This window comes from Protobothrops mucrosquamatus, unplaced genomic scaffold (genome assembly GCF_001527695.2).
Source record: "Protobothrops mucrosquamatus isolate PMUCROS unplaced genomic scaffold, P.Mucros_1.0 scaffold_217, whole genome shotgun sequence".
NCBI classification, from domain to species: Eukaryota; Metazoa; Chordata; class Lepidosauria; order Squamata; family Viperidae; genus Protobothrops; species Protobothrops mucrosquamatus.
Window position 1 is genome coordinate 2,016,378 of NW_015386293.1, and position 14,157 is coordinate 2,030,534.

Below are 14,157 nucleotides of genomic sequence, written 5' to 3' on the forward strand. Positions count from 1 at the left end.
GGACATTACCCCTGAATTGTATCTGAAGAGGGATGAGAGGGAAGAAAGGAGAGGAGAGAGAAAAGAGTAAAGGAGGGGAGAAGGAAGTAGGAAGGTTGGAGGAGAGAGTGGTGAAAGAGAAGAGGAGAGGAGAGGAAGAAGAGGGAAGTAGGGAAGAAAGAGAAGGAAGGGAGAAAGAAGGTAGAGAAGAAGGAGTGGGAATGCAGTAAAACGGGAAATGGGCGAGCAACACCAAAAGTCATGTGCATGTATTTATTTCATTAAAAGTATCTTATATATAAGAAAGTAAAAAGAATGTATGTTAATATCTGATAAATATCACAGTATATGTATAGGGGAAAGTTTGGAAAAATTTAAAAAAAATTTAAAAAAAATTGTCTAGTGTTCCAGGGATAAAAAAAAGTTTGAGCTTCCTTGAAAGAGAAAAATTGAGCAGTTGGGAAATATGTGTGGTAGTGATGGGTGACGCTGGTGAGAGGAATAGAATCAGAAAAGGAAGGAACAAACATTCCTGGAGGTAAGAGAGAAAGGGAGCTGTCAGGAAAACGGGATTTTGGAAGGGCTTTGAGTGAGAGATGAGTTGTTCCTCACAAAGACAGGATAAATGAATTCAGAAGATACCAACTGATGAGCTTTAATCTATATCTGAAGGAGGAGACAGACTGATACCCAGAGCCAGATTCAAATTATAAGCTGGAAGACAAGAAAAAGATTCTCAGGAAGATACTAGGAAATGCATCAGGCAAATCTAATAAGGGAAGTACCAAAGGACTCAGATATATCTACAGTAATTCTCAGAGTAGGCAGGAAAAAATTTAAATTACAGTATGGTAAAGGCAAGTACTGTATGACATTGATGGTATTACTGAAACCTATCAGTAATGCATCAAGCAATCAGAAATTAATGGAACTCATGATTGGAATGTATTGCTGAAAGGATATAAATTCTTCAAAAGAAGGAGATTCAACAAAAGTGGACATTTGTGACATCAAAGGAAAAAATACTGCTGAAAGTGTCTGGGTGAATATTGAGGGAAGAAGGAAGAAGAATTTGTGGATGTGTACTATAGGCTATCTAACCAAATAAAATGTAGGGATGACATCTTTGTAAGTCAGAAGGCTGACATGTCCAGGAAATATATCCGGTGAAATGTTTGGAGATTTTCAACTACTCTGATATCAACTGGGAATCAGATTCTTTGGCAAGTGAGAGATCCAACAGGTTATTTTTGTTGACTACAAATTAAATAAGAATCAGCAACATGGTGGAGCTGCTAAAATGTCAAGAATTATCTTGGGGTGCATTAAGATGTGCTTAAGGATCAAATTATGGCAAGTATTTGTTCTATTTTCCTTTGCCTTGGAATGACCTCTGTTGAACTACTAGGTACAGTTCTGCATATCCCAGTCGAAAAAGGACAATGAGAAATTAGATCCAGTTTAGAAGAGGCAATGAGTCTAGAAATTAAACTTACAACTGAGAGGACATGATTAATTTTCAAGTATCTGAAGGATGGTTTCAGGAAGAGAGAATACAGATAGTTTTTAGTCTTTGATTATTTGTTTATTGACTGTTCAAAGTTACAATGATGCTGAATTGGTTATGACTGCTTCTTGGAGTTCTGGCTGGCCCAGTAACGCTGCAGTCTAAGTGCTTGACAATGGTCTGCCCTTAACAACGAATTGCACAGCCCTGAAATCATGTGATCACAATTTGCAACCTTCTTTGCCAGCTTCCCCAGAAAATCAAGGAGGAAGTTGGCAAGGAAGCTTGTAAGTTGCTGGAGTAAGTCTCCTCTATCCATGGACGCTCCTAAACTTCTCTGTGCTCACATCATGCAGGCTGCTTGTGGACCCTTATGCATTCTTCTGAAAATCAGTTATATGTAAAAGTGAAGTTCCTTTTAACCAATTTAAATCTTTCAAACAATTGAACATACATAAGACACTGACAAATAAAACCCTCTTTCTCCAAGTTTTCCCATGTTTTAAGGTGGATTTTCTTTTAGCAAATGTTAAGTGCTTTTCTCATTTCTCTTCTGAAAAAGGCTTCCCATGATGACAACCACAGAAAAATATCTTTCTTGCTTTATATCTGGTTCAAACTCTTAATAATGCATGGCTAACAAAATAATTCTTAAACTATATATTAACCTTAATTTTATCATGCTATAAATAGCAGTTAATAAATAGCTATCCAAATCTCAAGTCATGACCTTCTAGCTTCAATAGTTTTTTGTTTTGTACGAAGCATCCATATGAAGCAGCATGTCTCAAATTTTACATTGGAGTCCTAAACTTCCTCAGTAGCATATGAGTTTTAAAAGAATTGAGTGTTTATTTCAGATATCAGATTCCCATGTTGTATGTTCCATAACATACAGGACCCACTGCATGGTTAGCAAATTTTTGACAGAGCTCTACAATTTACAATAAAAAATGGTATATCAGCTTTGGAGATTAACAATAGTTAAATTTTAGAGCCTAGTTATTATATGAAGTTATTTTACTAATATAAATTGTTGTTTTTGAAAGAAATTGCAGTCTTTGAACTTCTCTAGGCCACAACTTTGGCTCTGGTTATCAAGAATAATTCTTTAAACAGTGTGCGCTGCTTTGTTTCATTGGGGAGAAACTCTGTCTTGATTTATTTAGCATATGGCATATCATATATGGACTAGCAATATATATTAACATTCCACCTAGATTAGTAAAACAATAAAATATAAATGTTATATAAAATATAAATGTTAAAAAGATCTATGTTCAGATACAAATATCAAGACCATTTAACAATTGAAGCACAGCATCATTTATATGAAAAAAATTAGATACTGGACCGGTGTATGCCCTCCACTTACAGCTGGTCACAGTGTGGTCTACAGTTTGATATGAGACTCTGAAGTCAAACTGAGGGGAGGATACTATTCCCCATTTATATAGTGAGTCCGAGCAGATGCCATGTGAGGTCCGAATCCTATTCAGTACTGTTCATTTCTAGTGTGGTACTTCAAAGTCTAACATCTTTTTGTGGGGTCATTTATATGTTTTGCTATGTCTGAGCGTTCAGCAACCTATTTGGCTTTCCATTGGGAATCAATGTTAAAGTTGTTAGGTAGATGTTGTGCAAGCACCAGTGGAGGTTTCCTGGACTGGAGGTCTTCCGGCTGATAAATGAGGAAGGTTGGCATGCACCAATAGGAGTGAATTGTTCATAACTTTTCTGTATTCTGTCATTAATGCATCTTGGCTTTGTAAAGCTGGCAGTGCTATGTGGTTTGAAACAGGAAGCTAGCAAGACAGAATGGTTTTGTGTTGATATTAGAATATCAATGCAACATACATTGTATAGCTAAAACACTATAAAATATGTCTGCATATACTTCTGTTTGCATGCAAATTTTATTGAAATTGAGATTGAAGTTCAGCCCTGGTGGCTCAGAGTTAAAGTGCAATATTGCTGGCAAACTCTGCCCACAGTCTAGAGCAGTGGTGGCGAACCTGTGGCACAGGTGCCAGAGGCGGCACTCGGAGCCCTCTCTGTGGGCACATGCCGTTGCCCCAGCCTTGCCTCCCTCGCGACCCCCTCCTCATCAGCAGCCCCCTGGAGGAGAGTCGTCCCTGAGCGTGGCTTACGCGGAGCAGTGCAGCCAAGGACATGGCAGCCAGACAGAGTAGACAAGACTCTGCCCTCATGCCCCATCGTGCACAGTTGATGCTGCGGGGCGTGGCCGCCATGGCGCTGCTGGGCGATCTATGGCGGGTCCTGATGGCGGTGAGTGGGCCCTGCAGGCAGGCAGGCTGGGGGCGGAGCAGGGGGTGGAGTGGGGTGGGGCCAGTTTTTGGGCATTCGGTCTCTAAAAGGTTTGCCATCACTGGCTTAGAGTTCTATCCTGATGGGGTTCAAGGTTGATTCAGCCCTCCGTCCTTCCAGAGTCGGTAAAATGAGGATCTAGAAGATTGTTGGAGGCAATTTGCGAATAATGCTTCTACATTGCAAACCACCCAGAGAGTGCTGTAAAGCGCTGTGGAGCAGTCTACAAGCTTAAAATGCTATGTTGTGCTATTTTTACCATGCAATATTTTCTTAACAATTCTTTCAACAGATTTTGGCATCTAAGAGCGATTCTCATTTGAAACACCTGTTGCAACGTGCTCCTGAATATTGTCCAGAATCAATGGTAAGTATAATTGTTCTTTGTTAATGGATAATGAAATTATATACTGTACTTGATTTAACAAACGGGGAACTGAGATAATGTTGACATAGAAGATAAGAAGAGTCATTGTTAGTATCATTGCTGCTCATGTTTTAATATCAGGTAGAGCTTGTGGTTGCCTTAGTTCTTGGCCTAGATGACTGAATTATTGGGTGCCTTGGATCCCAGATTACAAAAATTGAGAGCCCATTTCAGATATCAGATTCCAATGCTGCATGGTCAACAAATGCAACTGGTCTGTGTAAAATAAGACCATTTATGTCTAAAACATGGTAATAGATAAATATACATAGCTTATATGAATTACTGAAGCCTGATTGGGAATTAATGGGATGTAGCCCTTTTTGAAATCTGCTATTTTAGATCCTGCAGCAGTCTCGGCACTGGGGAGGAAGGTTAGTTATGATAGTATGTGAATCTCTTGCACTAACCGGGAGAACTGTCCTGGAAATTATTAGTATCTCTGTGTGGAAATGGGACAGAGAGGCAAATGGTGTAATAATTAAACAGCTGGTTGGCAGTGGACCTCTCTAAGCTTCTACACTACATCTCAAGACTAGTATTAGACTCACTAATGCTTATTCTCTGCAGCCTGGGGAAATAGTTTGTTGCAGTTTGCTGATGCTTTTGCTTCCTAGCCTCCATGGCCACCATGGACTTGTCACAGTTATAGCCTTGGTTCATATAGAAGGGAGTATGCTAAACCTAGTCTTCACTTAGTATACGTAATGTGATCTGAGCTTAGGGCAAACTTTATTACAGATTGACCCTGTATTAGCCAGCAACTGCTGCATATAGGACTGGGGGGGCATTGATGTTATGAAGATGAGACCTGAGTATAGGGGTTGGAATGCAGGATTGGCAATGAACACTGAGGTCACCTTCTGGAAGACTGGTGATCTCTTGTCTCTTCCCACATGATTTTGTACCTATCATTACCCTGATTTATTGCCATCTCTTTCCCTCACCAGAATATCGCAAATCCCCAGTACATGCCTTCCCTTCTCCAGGTTAAAGAATCCTATTCATGCAGTCCAATAACTAGCTAGCTAATTTATATGGTTTAGCTGGACTTAGGGCAGTGGTGGCGAACCTATGGCACGGGTGCCAGAGGCGGCACTCAGAGGGCATTCTGTGGGCACATGTGCCATCGCCCCAGTCCTAGGCCTTCATCTGGGTTTTATAAAACCTTTTCACTTTAGGCCTGCACCACCGTGTACAAAAAAAAAAAGATTCAATCAATCAGTCAATTTCAACTTCTCACGGGGAAAAANGGAAAAAAAGATCTTGCAAAGTTGGAATTGATTGATTGAACTTTTTAGTCCCACCCAGTCTGCCATTACCACTGCAGCCATGCCCACCCAATGGGCCACACCCAGCCAATGGGCCACACCCACCCAGCACTCGCCGATGCATAAGTGGGTTTTGGGTTGCAGTTTGGGCACTCGGTCTCTAAAAGGTTCGCCATCACTGACTTAGGGTATTGAATGTTGAGCAGAAATATCAAGAGATTCAGACCTATTAGTTATTTGAAGGAGTGAGTTATTGGATTGCATAAATATGATTATTTAACCTGGAGAAGAGAAGGATGTGTTGGGGATTTGCAATATTTTTTAACCTGGAGAAGGAAAGGCAGCTGCACTGGGTTTTTGTTCTAACTTATGATAGATAGATAGATAGATAGATAGATAGATAGATAGATAGATAGATAGATAGATAGATAGATAGATAGATAGATAGATAGATAGATAGATACTCAACTTCTTGCTATCACCTAGCAGAGAAAAGAAACATGTTAGGAAAAAAACCCAGTGCAGCTGCTCCCCACCCTGATTTCTCTTCTGCAGAGGAGTAGGTGGTCTCTTCCCTATTTAACCTTCCATCAAACTATCCAAATTATTGAGACGTGTGGTTCCCAAATTGTGGGCACTGGCATCCCATTGAAATCACAGGTGCTTTGGGGATATTTTAAATTTCCAAAGGAAATGCAACTGTTAGGTATTTTTTTCAGTTTAGGGGTAATGTGAAAAAATGATAGAAACACTGCTATGAATTAAGAGAACAAGAAAGATGATAAGGGATCTGGAGGCTAAACTGCGTGATGAATTGTTGCAGGAACTAGGTATGTCTAGACTAACGAAGAAAAAGATTTAGGGGTGACATATTTGTCTTCCAATACTTGAGGGGGCTGTCATAGAGAAGAGAGGGGTTGGCCCATCTTCCAAACACCTGAGGGCAAGACAAGAACAATGAGCAGAATTTTATTAAAAGGAGATTCAACCTAGAATTAAGAAGAAATTTCTTGACAGAACACTTTATCAATGGAATTCAGAAATTGTGGGTGTTCCTTCATTGGAGGATTTCAAGAAGAGGTTGGGCAACCATTTATCTGGTGTAATATAAGGTCTCCTGCTTGACAGTAGGTTGCACTTCCAAAGTCCCTTCCAACTCTCTCATTCTGTGTTCTATATTCTATGTATGTACAACCTTCTTAGTTAGGCCTCAGGGAGGTTATAATCAATTCACCCTCTAATTTCTTCCATGCTATATGTGGAAAAAATGTGCAGCTTTCCCAAACCAAATACAAATATGTGATTAGAATTCATGGTCTCTAAGTTTCTAGCTTGATCCTTTAATCACTACTAATTCATAGACTTTTAACTATGCTAATGTTTCCAATACAAATATTTATTTTGTTTAAATATTTTTAAAAATTACTGCTTTAGTAATGATAACATTGTTCTTTGCAGAGAGAGGTTTGGGGCTGTATAAATTCTTCTTTGCCAGGTAAGAGTATTACTATGTATAAACTTAATAGGGTGCTGAACTTCACATGTTTTAGTTATGAAATTTGTACTTTATTGGATTCCTTTTTTTACATGAGTAGTAGATACTAAGTAAGTTTTTTGCATAGAATTTAGGATGTTGATCTCAGATTTGATTTGATTTGATTTTATTAAATTTATACCCCGCCCTTCTCCCGGAGGACTCAGGGCGGCTTACAGCCAGTTTAAAACAATGGTACAATACAATACAAAATTAGGATGTTGATCTCAGATATGGTGCCAGTAATTATAACTATGGCTACAGATATATGCATTGGTATCCAGTAGCCTCTCTTCCCTTACACGTATTTAGCCTTTCTGTTCCATGAAAAAGGTATAGGTAGTCCTTGACTTATGAACATTCATTCAGTGACTGTTTAAAATTACGACAGTGCTAAAAAAGTGGACTTATGATCCGTACCAAAAGTTACAGCCGTTGTAGCATCACCATCATATGATCAACAGTGTTTTGACAGCACACCCACACTTAAAACTGCAGGGGCACTGCTACCTCTATCTCCCACGCAATCAATCCTTTTGGCTCCCTTGCACAGCAACAACTGGTGACAGTACTGGGGCTGGGGCTGATGTAGAGGTCTAGGGCCTATGACAGTGATGCCGAACCTTTTAGAGACCGAGTGCCCAAATTGCAACCCCAAACCCATTTATTTATCGCAAAGTGCCAGGGCGGCATCAGCATTGTGGTGCCCTCAGGGGGGTGGGGGTGTGTGGCCACTGGATGGGCATGGCTGGGGTGGCATAGCCACCTTGATGTTGCTCATGGGGGGATGCCTGTGGGGGCAGGGCAGGGTTTGGGGAGATCCAGGGAGTTTCTGGCGGGTGGGGCAGTGGGCAGGAGACTCGTCCTGCAGGGTGAGGCAAGGCGAGGCAGGGGTCAGGTTGGGGGTCAGGTTGGGGGTGCCATTGCCGTGGGGCAAGGCAAGGCGGGCTGGGGCAGCTGCTGCCCGACACCATCGGCTCCCGCACAGAGAGGCCAGCGAGTGCATGGGGACCGACGGTGTCCGTCAGCAGCTACAGCCTGCTGACCCCTCAACAGGCACACTCTGGGGCTCTGCAGCCTGCTGTCAATACCAGGCCAGCCCTCCAACAGCAGGCGGAGTAGGGGAGGGGGAAGGCATATGATGCAGACTGCCGGATGCGCTTACTCCGTCCGGATGCGCCTACTCTGTTTTTGCTTGTGGTTGGAGAGCAGGTCGCTGCTGGTCATCTCATTGGCCCCCTCATAGATCTTGCCCTTGGCCTGAACATGGAGGCTGTTCCCCGCGCACACCCGATGCACCTTGTCCCCTCCTCAAGCCAGCACTGCCAACAACTTGCGCAGGTCCATTAGGCTGCCATTGCCACCCAGAGCGCATGGCCTGCCCAGCACAAAGGAGGCAAAATGGCTGGCTAGCAAGCTCGAGTAGAGGTGGTAGAGCACATCCACGCCCAGCAAGCCAAAGGCCACCCTGAGTGGGGAAAGCCGGATCCCCATCGGTGCCATGGCCCCCCAGTCTCAGCTATGATTGCGTGACACCCTGCCATCTCTGCTGGGCCTGGGCAGCCATGATGCCAATGGGGATCCAGCTTTCCCCGCTTGGGGTGGCCTTTTGCCTGCTGGTCCTGGGTGTGCTGTACCATCTCTATGCGGGGCTTCCTAGCTGACCGCTTCACCTCCTTTGTGCTGGGCAGGCCTGCAGCTCTGCACGGTGGCCTAATAGACCTGCGCGAGTGGCTGGCAACCGCAGTAGGTACCGAGGTGCGCGAGGAGAATGCACTCTACCTGCAGGCCAAGGGCAAGACCCTGAGGGGGCTGAGGAGATGACCAGTGGCGATCAGCTCTCCAACCAAAAAGAGATGGGATGGAATAGGCATGTCTGACGGTCCATATCACGTGCTCCCCTGACTCCGTGTGCTGCCGCTGCAGCGCTGCTGCTGGAGGGCTGGCCCAGTATTCACAGTGGGCTATGCAGCCCCTGCTGCCGGATTCTGTCAGCCCTTGTGCGCCTGCCTTTGGGGCCACTGGGCTGGGCGGGACCAGGACAGCAGAGTCCAGTCCCTCACCATCTCTGGGGCACCTCCAGGGGGCTAACACCGCTTGCTCGTTCATTTCCTGCCCCGTCGCTTCCAAACGCCACGTGCTCGCTACTCTGGCGATCTCTGCTGGGGTGACAGCATGCGTACCCACAGAGAGGGCTCTGAGTGCTGCCACTGGCCGGTGTGCCATAGGTTCGCCACCACTGGCCTATGACCTAAGTGACAATACTGGTGCTGGTGCTGGAGTAGAAGTATAGGGCCTACAGCGTAAGGTCTCAGCCACTGTCCCCAAATCACTACTTAAGTCTCAGTACTGCTGCTGCCACAAAGAAATGCCTCCTCAATCTCATACCACAGCCAGCCATGCCAGCACCACTGTGCAAGGTTCCAGTTGCTCCCCCATAGATTCTGCTGCATTTCACTGACCTTTGTTTCTTCACACCATTCTCCAAGCCACAGTCTTCATTCTTTCTCCAAGTCGCATGTCTTATTCCTTTTCTAAGCCACGGATTGTATTCCTTCTACAAGCTGCATGCCCCATTATTTCTCTAAAAAGAAATTTGTTTAAATCAAATAATCCTGCTATTTGGAGAAGGAATAGTAACTTTAGAGAATTAGGCATTATGAGAATAAGGCTCCTGCCATTCTTCAAATAGTGTGCCTGTCCCATGAGACCTAGAAAAAACCAGAGGGTTTCTGAAGGTTAGAACTGAGTGCACATATTAGAGAAGGAATGGAATGTGCAACTCAGAAAAGGAAAGGGAACATTCTCCAGCATGGAAAAGAATGGAGAATCCACGAATGGGTTAAAGAAGTCCTCTAGCCCAATCAGACCAAATCAATCAAGTTGCCACACCCCTGCTGGACTGGACCTTGCCCCAGTTTCGATTTGGTCTCAGCCCAGGGCTGACGTGAAAAATTGGCTCCCAAAGCAGACTTTTAGGAGGACAGGTCGTATTTCTTTTTGTTTGATTCCCATTCATGGATTTTTCATTCTCTGCCATCTGATCAGCTCTGGAATCAGCACTGTCCCAGTTCGGCAAGTGTTTCAAAAGAGGTTTCTTAGCTTCCCTGAGGCAGTCTCCTCCCTGCATTGTCAGCTCCGTTTTAAACGTGATGGGGCTTTTTTCCTCTGGATTCATACTGCCTTACTAAACCTCCTTATCTTGCAACTCGTCCTTCTCTCTTACTAATTACCAGGCAGAAGGCTGTTCCCTTTGTTTTTTCAATTACTGCTTTCAGTTATTTACCCGGCAGAAGGTGTTCCCTCTGATTTCAATTTCTACGTTCAGTTTCCCTTTGTCGGCCGGCCGTCCTAGTTTCGGTTTCCTTTCTCCAGTTGTTTTCTCTCTGGCTATTAATTTATTGCTTCTTGGATTCCTCAATTGTTTTCTCTGTGGCTATTATTTTATTGCTAATTGGATTCCTCAGCCTGTGCTATGGGGGTGACTGATTCAGCCCACACAGTGTGATTGACAGGGCAATCCTTCTCGGGAAGGTGCCTTTTTGGCAGGAACACCCTGCAATTCACAGTAATCTGCACTTAAATAAACACTACTTACCTCTCCTAGCCTTGAATTGTTCCATCTGTCAGCTGGGCTCAGTTGACTATTCAATCACAGCCTGTTACCGCTGTCTGCATCTAGTGGACCGGCCACTCATTGGTTATAGCCGCCACTAAGTGAGACACGAAGGATCCATCACTAAATAAATAATAATAATAATAATAATAAATAATAATACTGACTATGTATGTATGTATGTATGTATGTATGTATGTATGTATGTATGTATGTATGTAGGTCTTTGGTTATTCGGATTTTCTCCCATGTAAAATTGGAAGTGTCTTGGCGACGTTTCGACGAAGTCCCATTCGTCATCTTCAGGCTGGTGTTTTCGGCTTCGTGCTTCTAGGAGCAATGTGTGATCGCAGCTGTTTCTTCCTTTTAACTGCCAGTGGGGGTATGAACTGATTGGGTGGGAGATCACCCCTCTCACCTGTCATTGCAAACCTCTACATGGAACACTTTGAAAACCAAGCTCTAGAAAAATCTGATTACAAACCCAAACACTGGCTCAGATACGTAGACGACACCGTCATAATCTGGCCACATGGGAAAGAAAAATTAGACAGCTTCCTCACACACCTCAACAGCCTACACCCCAAAATACAGTTCACCATGGAAACAGAAGCTAACAACCAACTTCCCTTCCTGGATGTCTTAGTCTACAAGAAATCCAATGGCTCCCTAGGACACACCATCTACCAGAAGAAAACACACACAAACCGCTATCTGCACGCATTCTCACACCACCACCCAGCACAGATCAACTCCGTAGCCAAGACACTCATCTCAAGAACAAAACGCTTAGCTGACGAACAACACCTAAAAACCGAACTACACACTCTGACTAACGTACTAACATCCAACGAATTGCAAAGCAATAGGAATACCAACCTAATCCAAAAAGAAACCCCCACTAAAATCCAAGACAGAGAACAAGAAAACGGCAAAGCCCTCCTCCCATACATAAAAGGCACCACAGACAGAATCAGCAAGATCCTCCACAAACACAACATCAAGACAGCATTCTGCACAAACCGAAAAATATCCACCATCCTAAGAAACCCCAAAGACAAAATTGAGTTTGAAAATCAAGGAGTATATGAAATCCCATGCACTGCCTGCCCCACCACATACATCGGACAAACCAACAGAAGAATAAGTGCATGCACTGAAGAACACAAAAACTCAGTCAGAAACGAGGAACCAACTTCTTCCCTGGTCCAACACCTTAAAGCCACAGGACATAAAATTGACTTTAAAAAGACCAGAACTATCGCCAAAACTGAACACTTTAACAACAGAATAATCAGAGAAGCCATCGAGATAGAAAAACGCCCACACAGCATGAATAAACGAGATGATACCTCCCACCTACCAGCCATTTGGAAACCCGCCCTTATTGACAAACGAGTCCCTAACACAAAGAATGACACTAGACCCACACTCACGAAAATCACACAGGATGTCACCATCACAGATCCATGCAAAAAGCAAACCCAAACCCGCACCGATGATGAGGCACGACCACAAACCAGAAGCCAGACCACAGCTGCATCATTAGCCATTTCAAACCCCTCCAATCCATACATGAAGCAAACTGACACCCACCATGAATATATGGCACGACCACGAACGCGAAGCCAAACAGCAACGCAGCTCTCCATCTCAAATCTCCCTGCAACTCAGACTAATCCGAGCACAACAAAGCTCCTACCCAAACAGAACACACCCCCATCCAATCAGAGCACAGCCAACCCCCCATCCAATCAGAGCACAGCCAAGCCCCTAACCAATCAGAACACAGACAAGCTCCCACCCAATCAGTTCATACCCCCACTGGCAGTTAAAAGGAAGAAACAGCTGCGATCACACATTGCTCCTAGAAGCACGAAGCCGAAAACACCAGCCTGAAGATGACGAATGGGACTTCGTCGAAACGTCACCAAGACACTTCCAATTTTACGCAGGAGAAAACCCAAATCCAAATTTTGAAAAAACATACATACATACATACATACATACATACATACATACATACATACATACATATGTAGGTCTTTGGATATTCGGGTTTTCTCCCGTGTAAAATTGGAAGTGTCTTGGTGACGTTTCGACGAAGTCACATTCATCATCTTCAGGCTGGTGTCTTCAGCTTCGTGCTTCTGGGAGTAGTGTGCGATCGCAGCTGTTTCTTCCTTTTAACTGCCAGTGGGGTTTGAGCCAAGACACTTCCAATTTTACGCGGGAGAAAACCCGAATATCCAAAGACCTACATACAAACTCCCGCGAAAACCTCAGAAAACACACACACACACACACACACACACACATATATATATTATGAAATAACTAATTAATTTACGATCACCAGGAGGGTTTAAGTAAAAATACTTTAATTGAAAACCAAGCTTTCATTGGGAGCTCCCAACATCTTCAGGGTTAAAAGCCAGTTAAAGGAATGATTTAAATAATGTTCGTTAGCATTTGTGCTCGGTTCTTGGAGCAAGTCCTCAGTCTTGTCTGGTTGGTCTGCATTTCAATCGTTTTTATGGTGTTTGCATCCTGTTTGACTCTATCATTTATTTTGACTCTTTTGCTAACTGTCTCAGTGCCTTTCTCTCTGTTATCTGTCTTGGTGTTTCTAGCGCTGACCAAACTGTTGCTCTGTCAAGTCCTCACTTGAGGCAGATTCTCTGCATTCCATTCCTCCAAAGTCCTGTCTAGGCTGCTCTTCCTCAATGGTGCAAGCAGCATTGGATTTGAGAATGTTATAGACAGTCACCCTCAACCTCTTTCTGGCATGGTCGTCTTCGTTCTTCCATCCAGGGGGTTTATTGAGGAGGTGTCGGAAGACATGCAAGTCTCCTGTTTGGTGGTCTTTTAACCCTTTATCATCTTCTCGAGTTCGTCTATGTCGGTTAAGTTGTTTATGATGAGTGGAGTGATGAGTTTGGTCAGCGCTAGAAACACCAAGACAGATAACAGAGAGAAAGGCACTGAGACAGTTAGCAAAAGAGTCAAAATAAATGATAGATTCAAACAGGATGCAAACACCATAAAAACGATTGAAATGCAGACCAACCAGACAAGACTGAGGACTTGCTCCAAGAACCGAGCACAAATGCTAACGAACATTATTTAAATCATTCCTTTAACTGGCTTTTAACCCTGAAGATGTTGGGAGCTCCCAACGAAAGCTTGGTTTTCAATTAAAGTATTTTTACTTAAACCCTCCTGGTGATCGTAAATTAATTAGTTATTTCATAATGAATACACCCGGGAGTCATATTTTTACTGATATCATTAACTATATATATATATATATATATATATATATATATATATATATATATATATATATATATATATATATATATATATATATATATATATATATATATATATATGTAGGTCTTTAGTTATTCGGGTTTTCTCCCGCGTAGAATTAGAAGTGTCTTGGCGACGTTTCGACGAAGTCACATTCGTCATCTTCAGGCTGGTGTCTTC

At 43.2% G+C, this 14,157-nt stretch overlaps 1 protein-coding gene across 1 annotated transcript in view; it reads left to right on the forward strand.

The window, feature by feature from the left end:
- RECK (reversion inducing cysteine rich protein with kazal motifs) overlaps positions 1–14,157 on the forward strand; it is a 267,919-nt gene that overhangs the window by 43,290 nt on the left and 210,472 nt on the right. The window contains exons 3-4 of the mRNA XM_029286596.1: positions 4,107–4,181; positions 6,971–7,007. Coding sequence (XP_029142429.1) covers positions 4,107–4,181; positions 6,971–7,007 — 112 coding nt within the window. The remainder of the gene's footprint in view (positions 1–4,106; positions 4,182–6,970; positions 7,008–14,157) is intronic.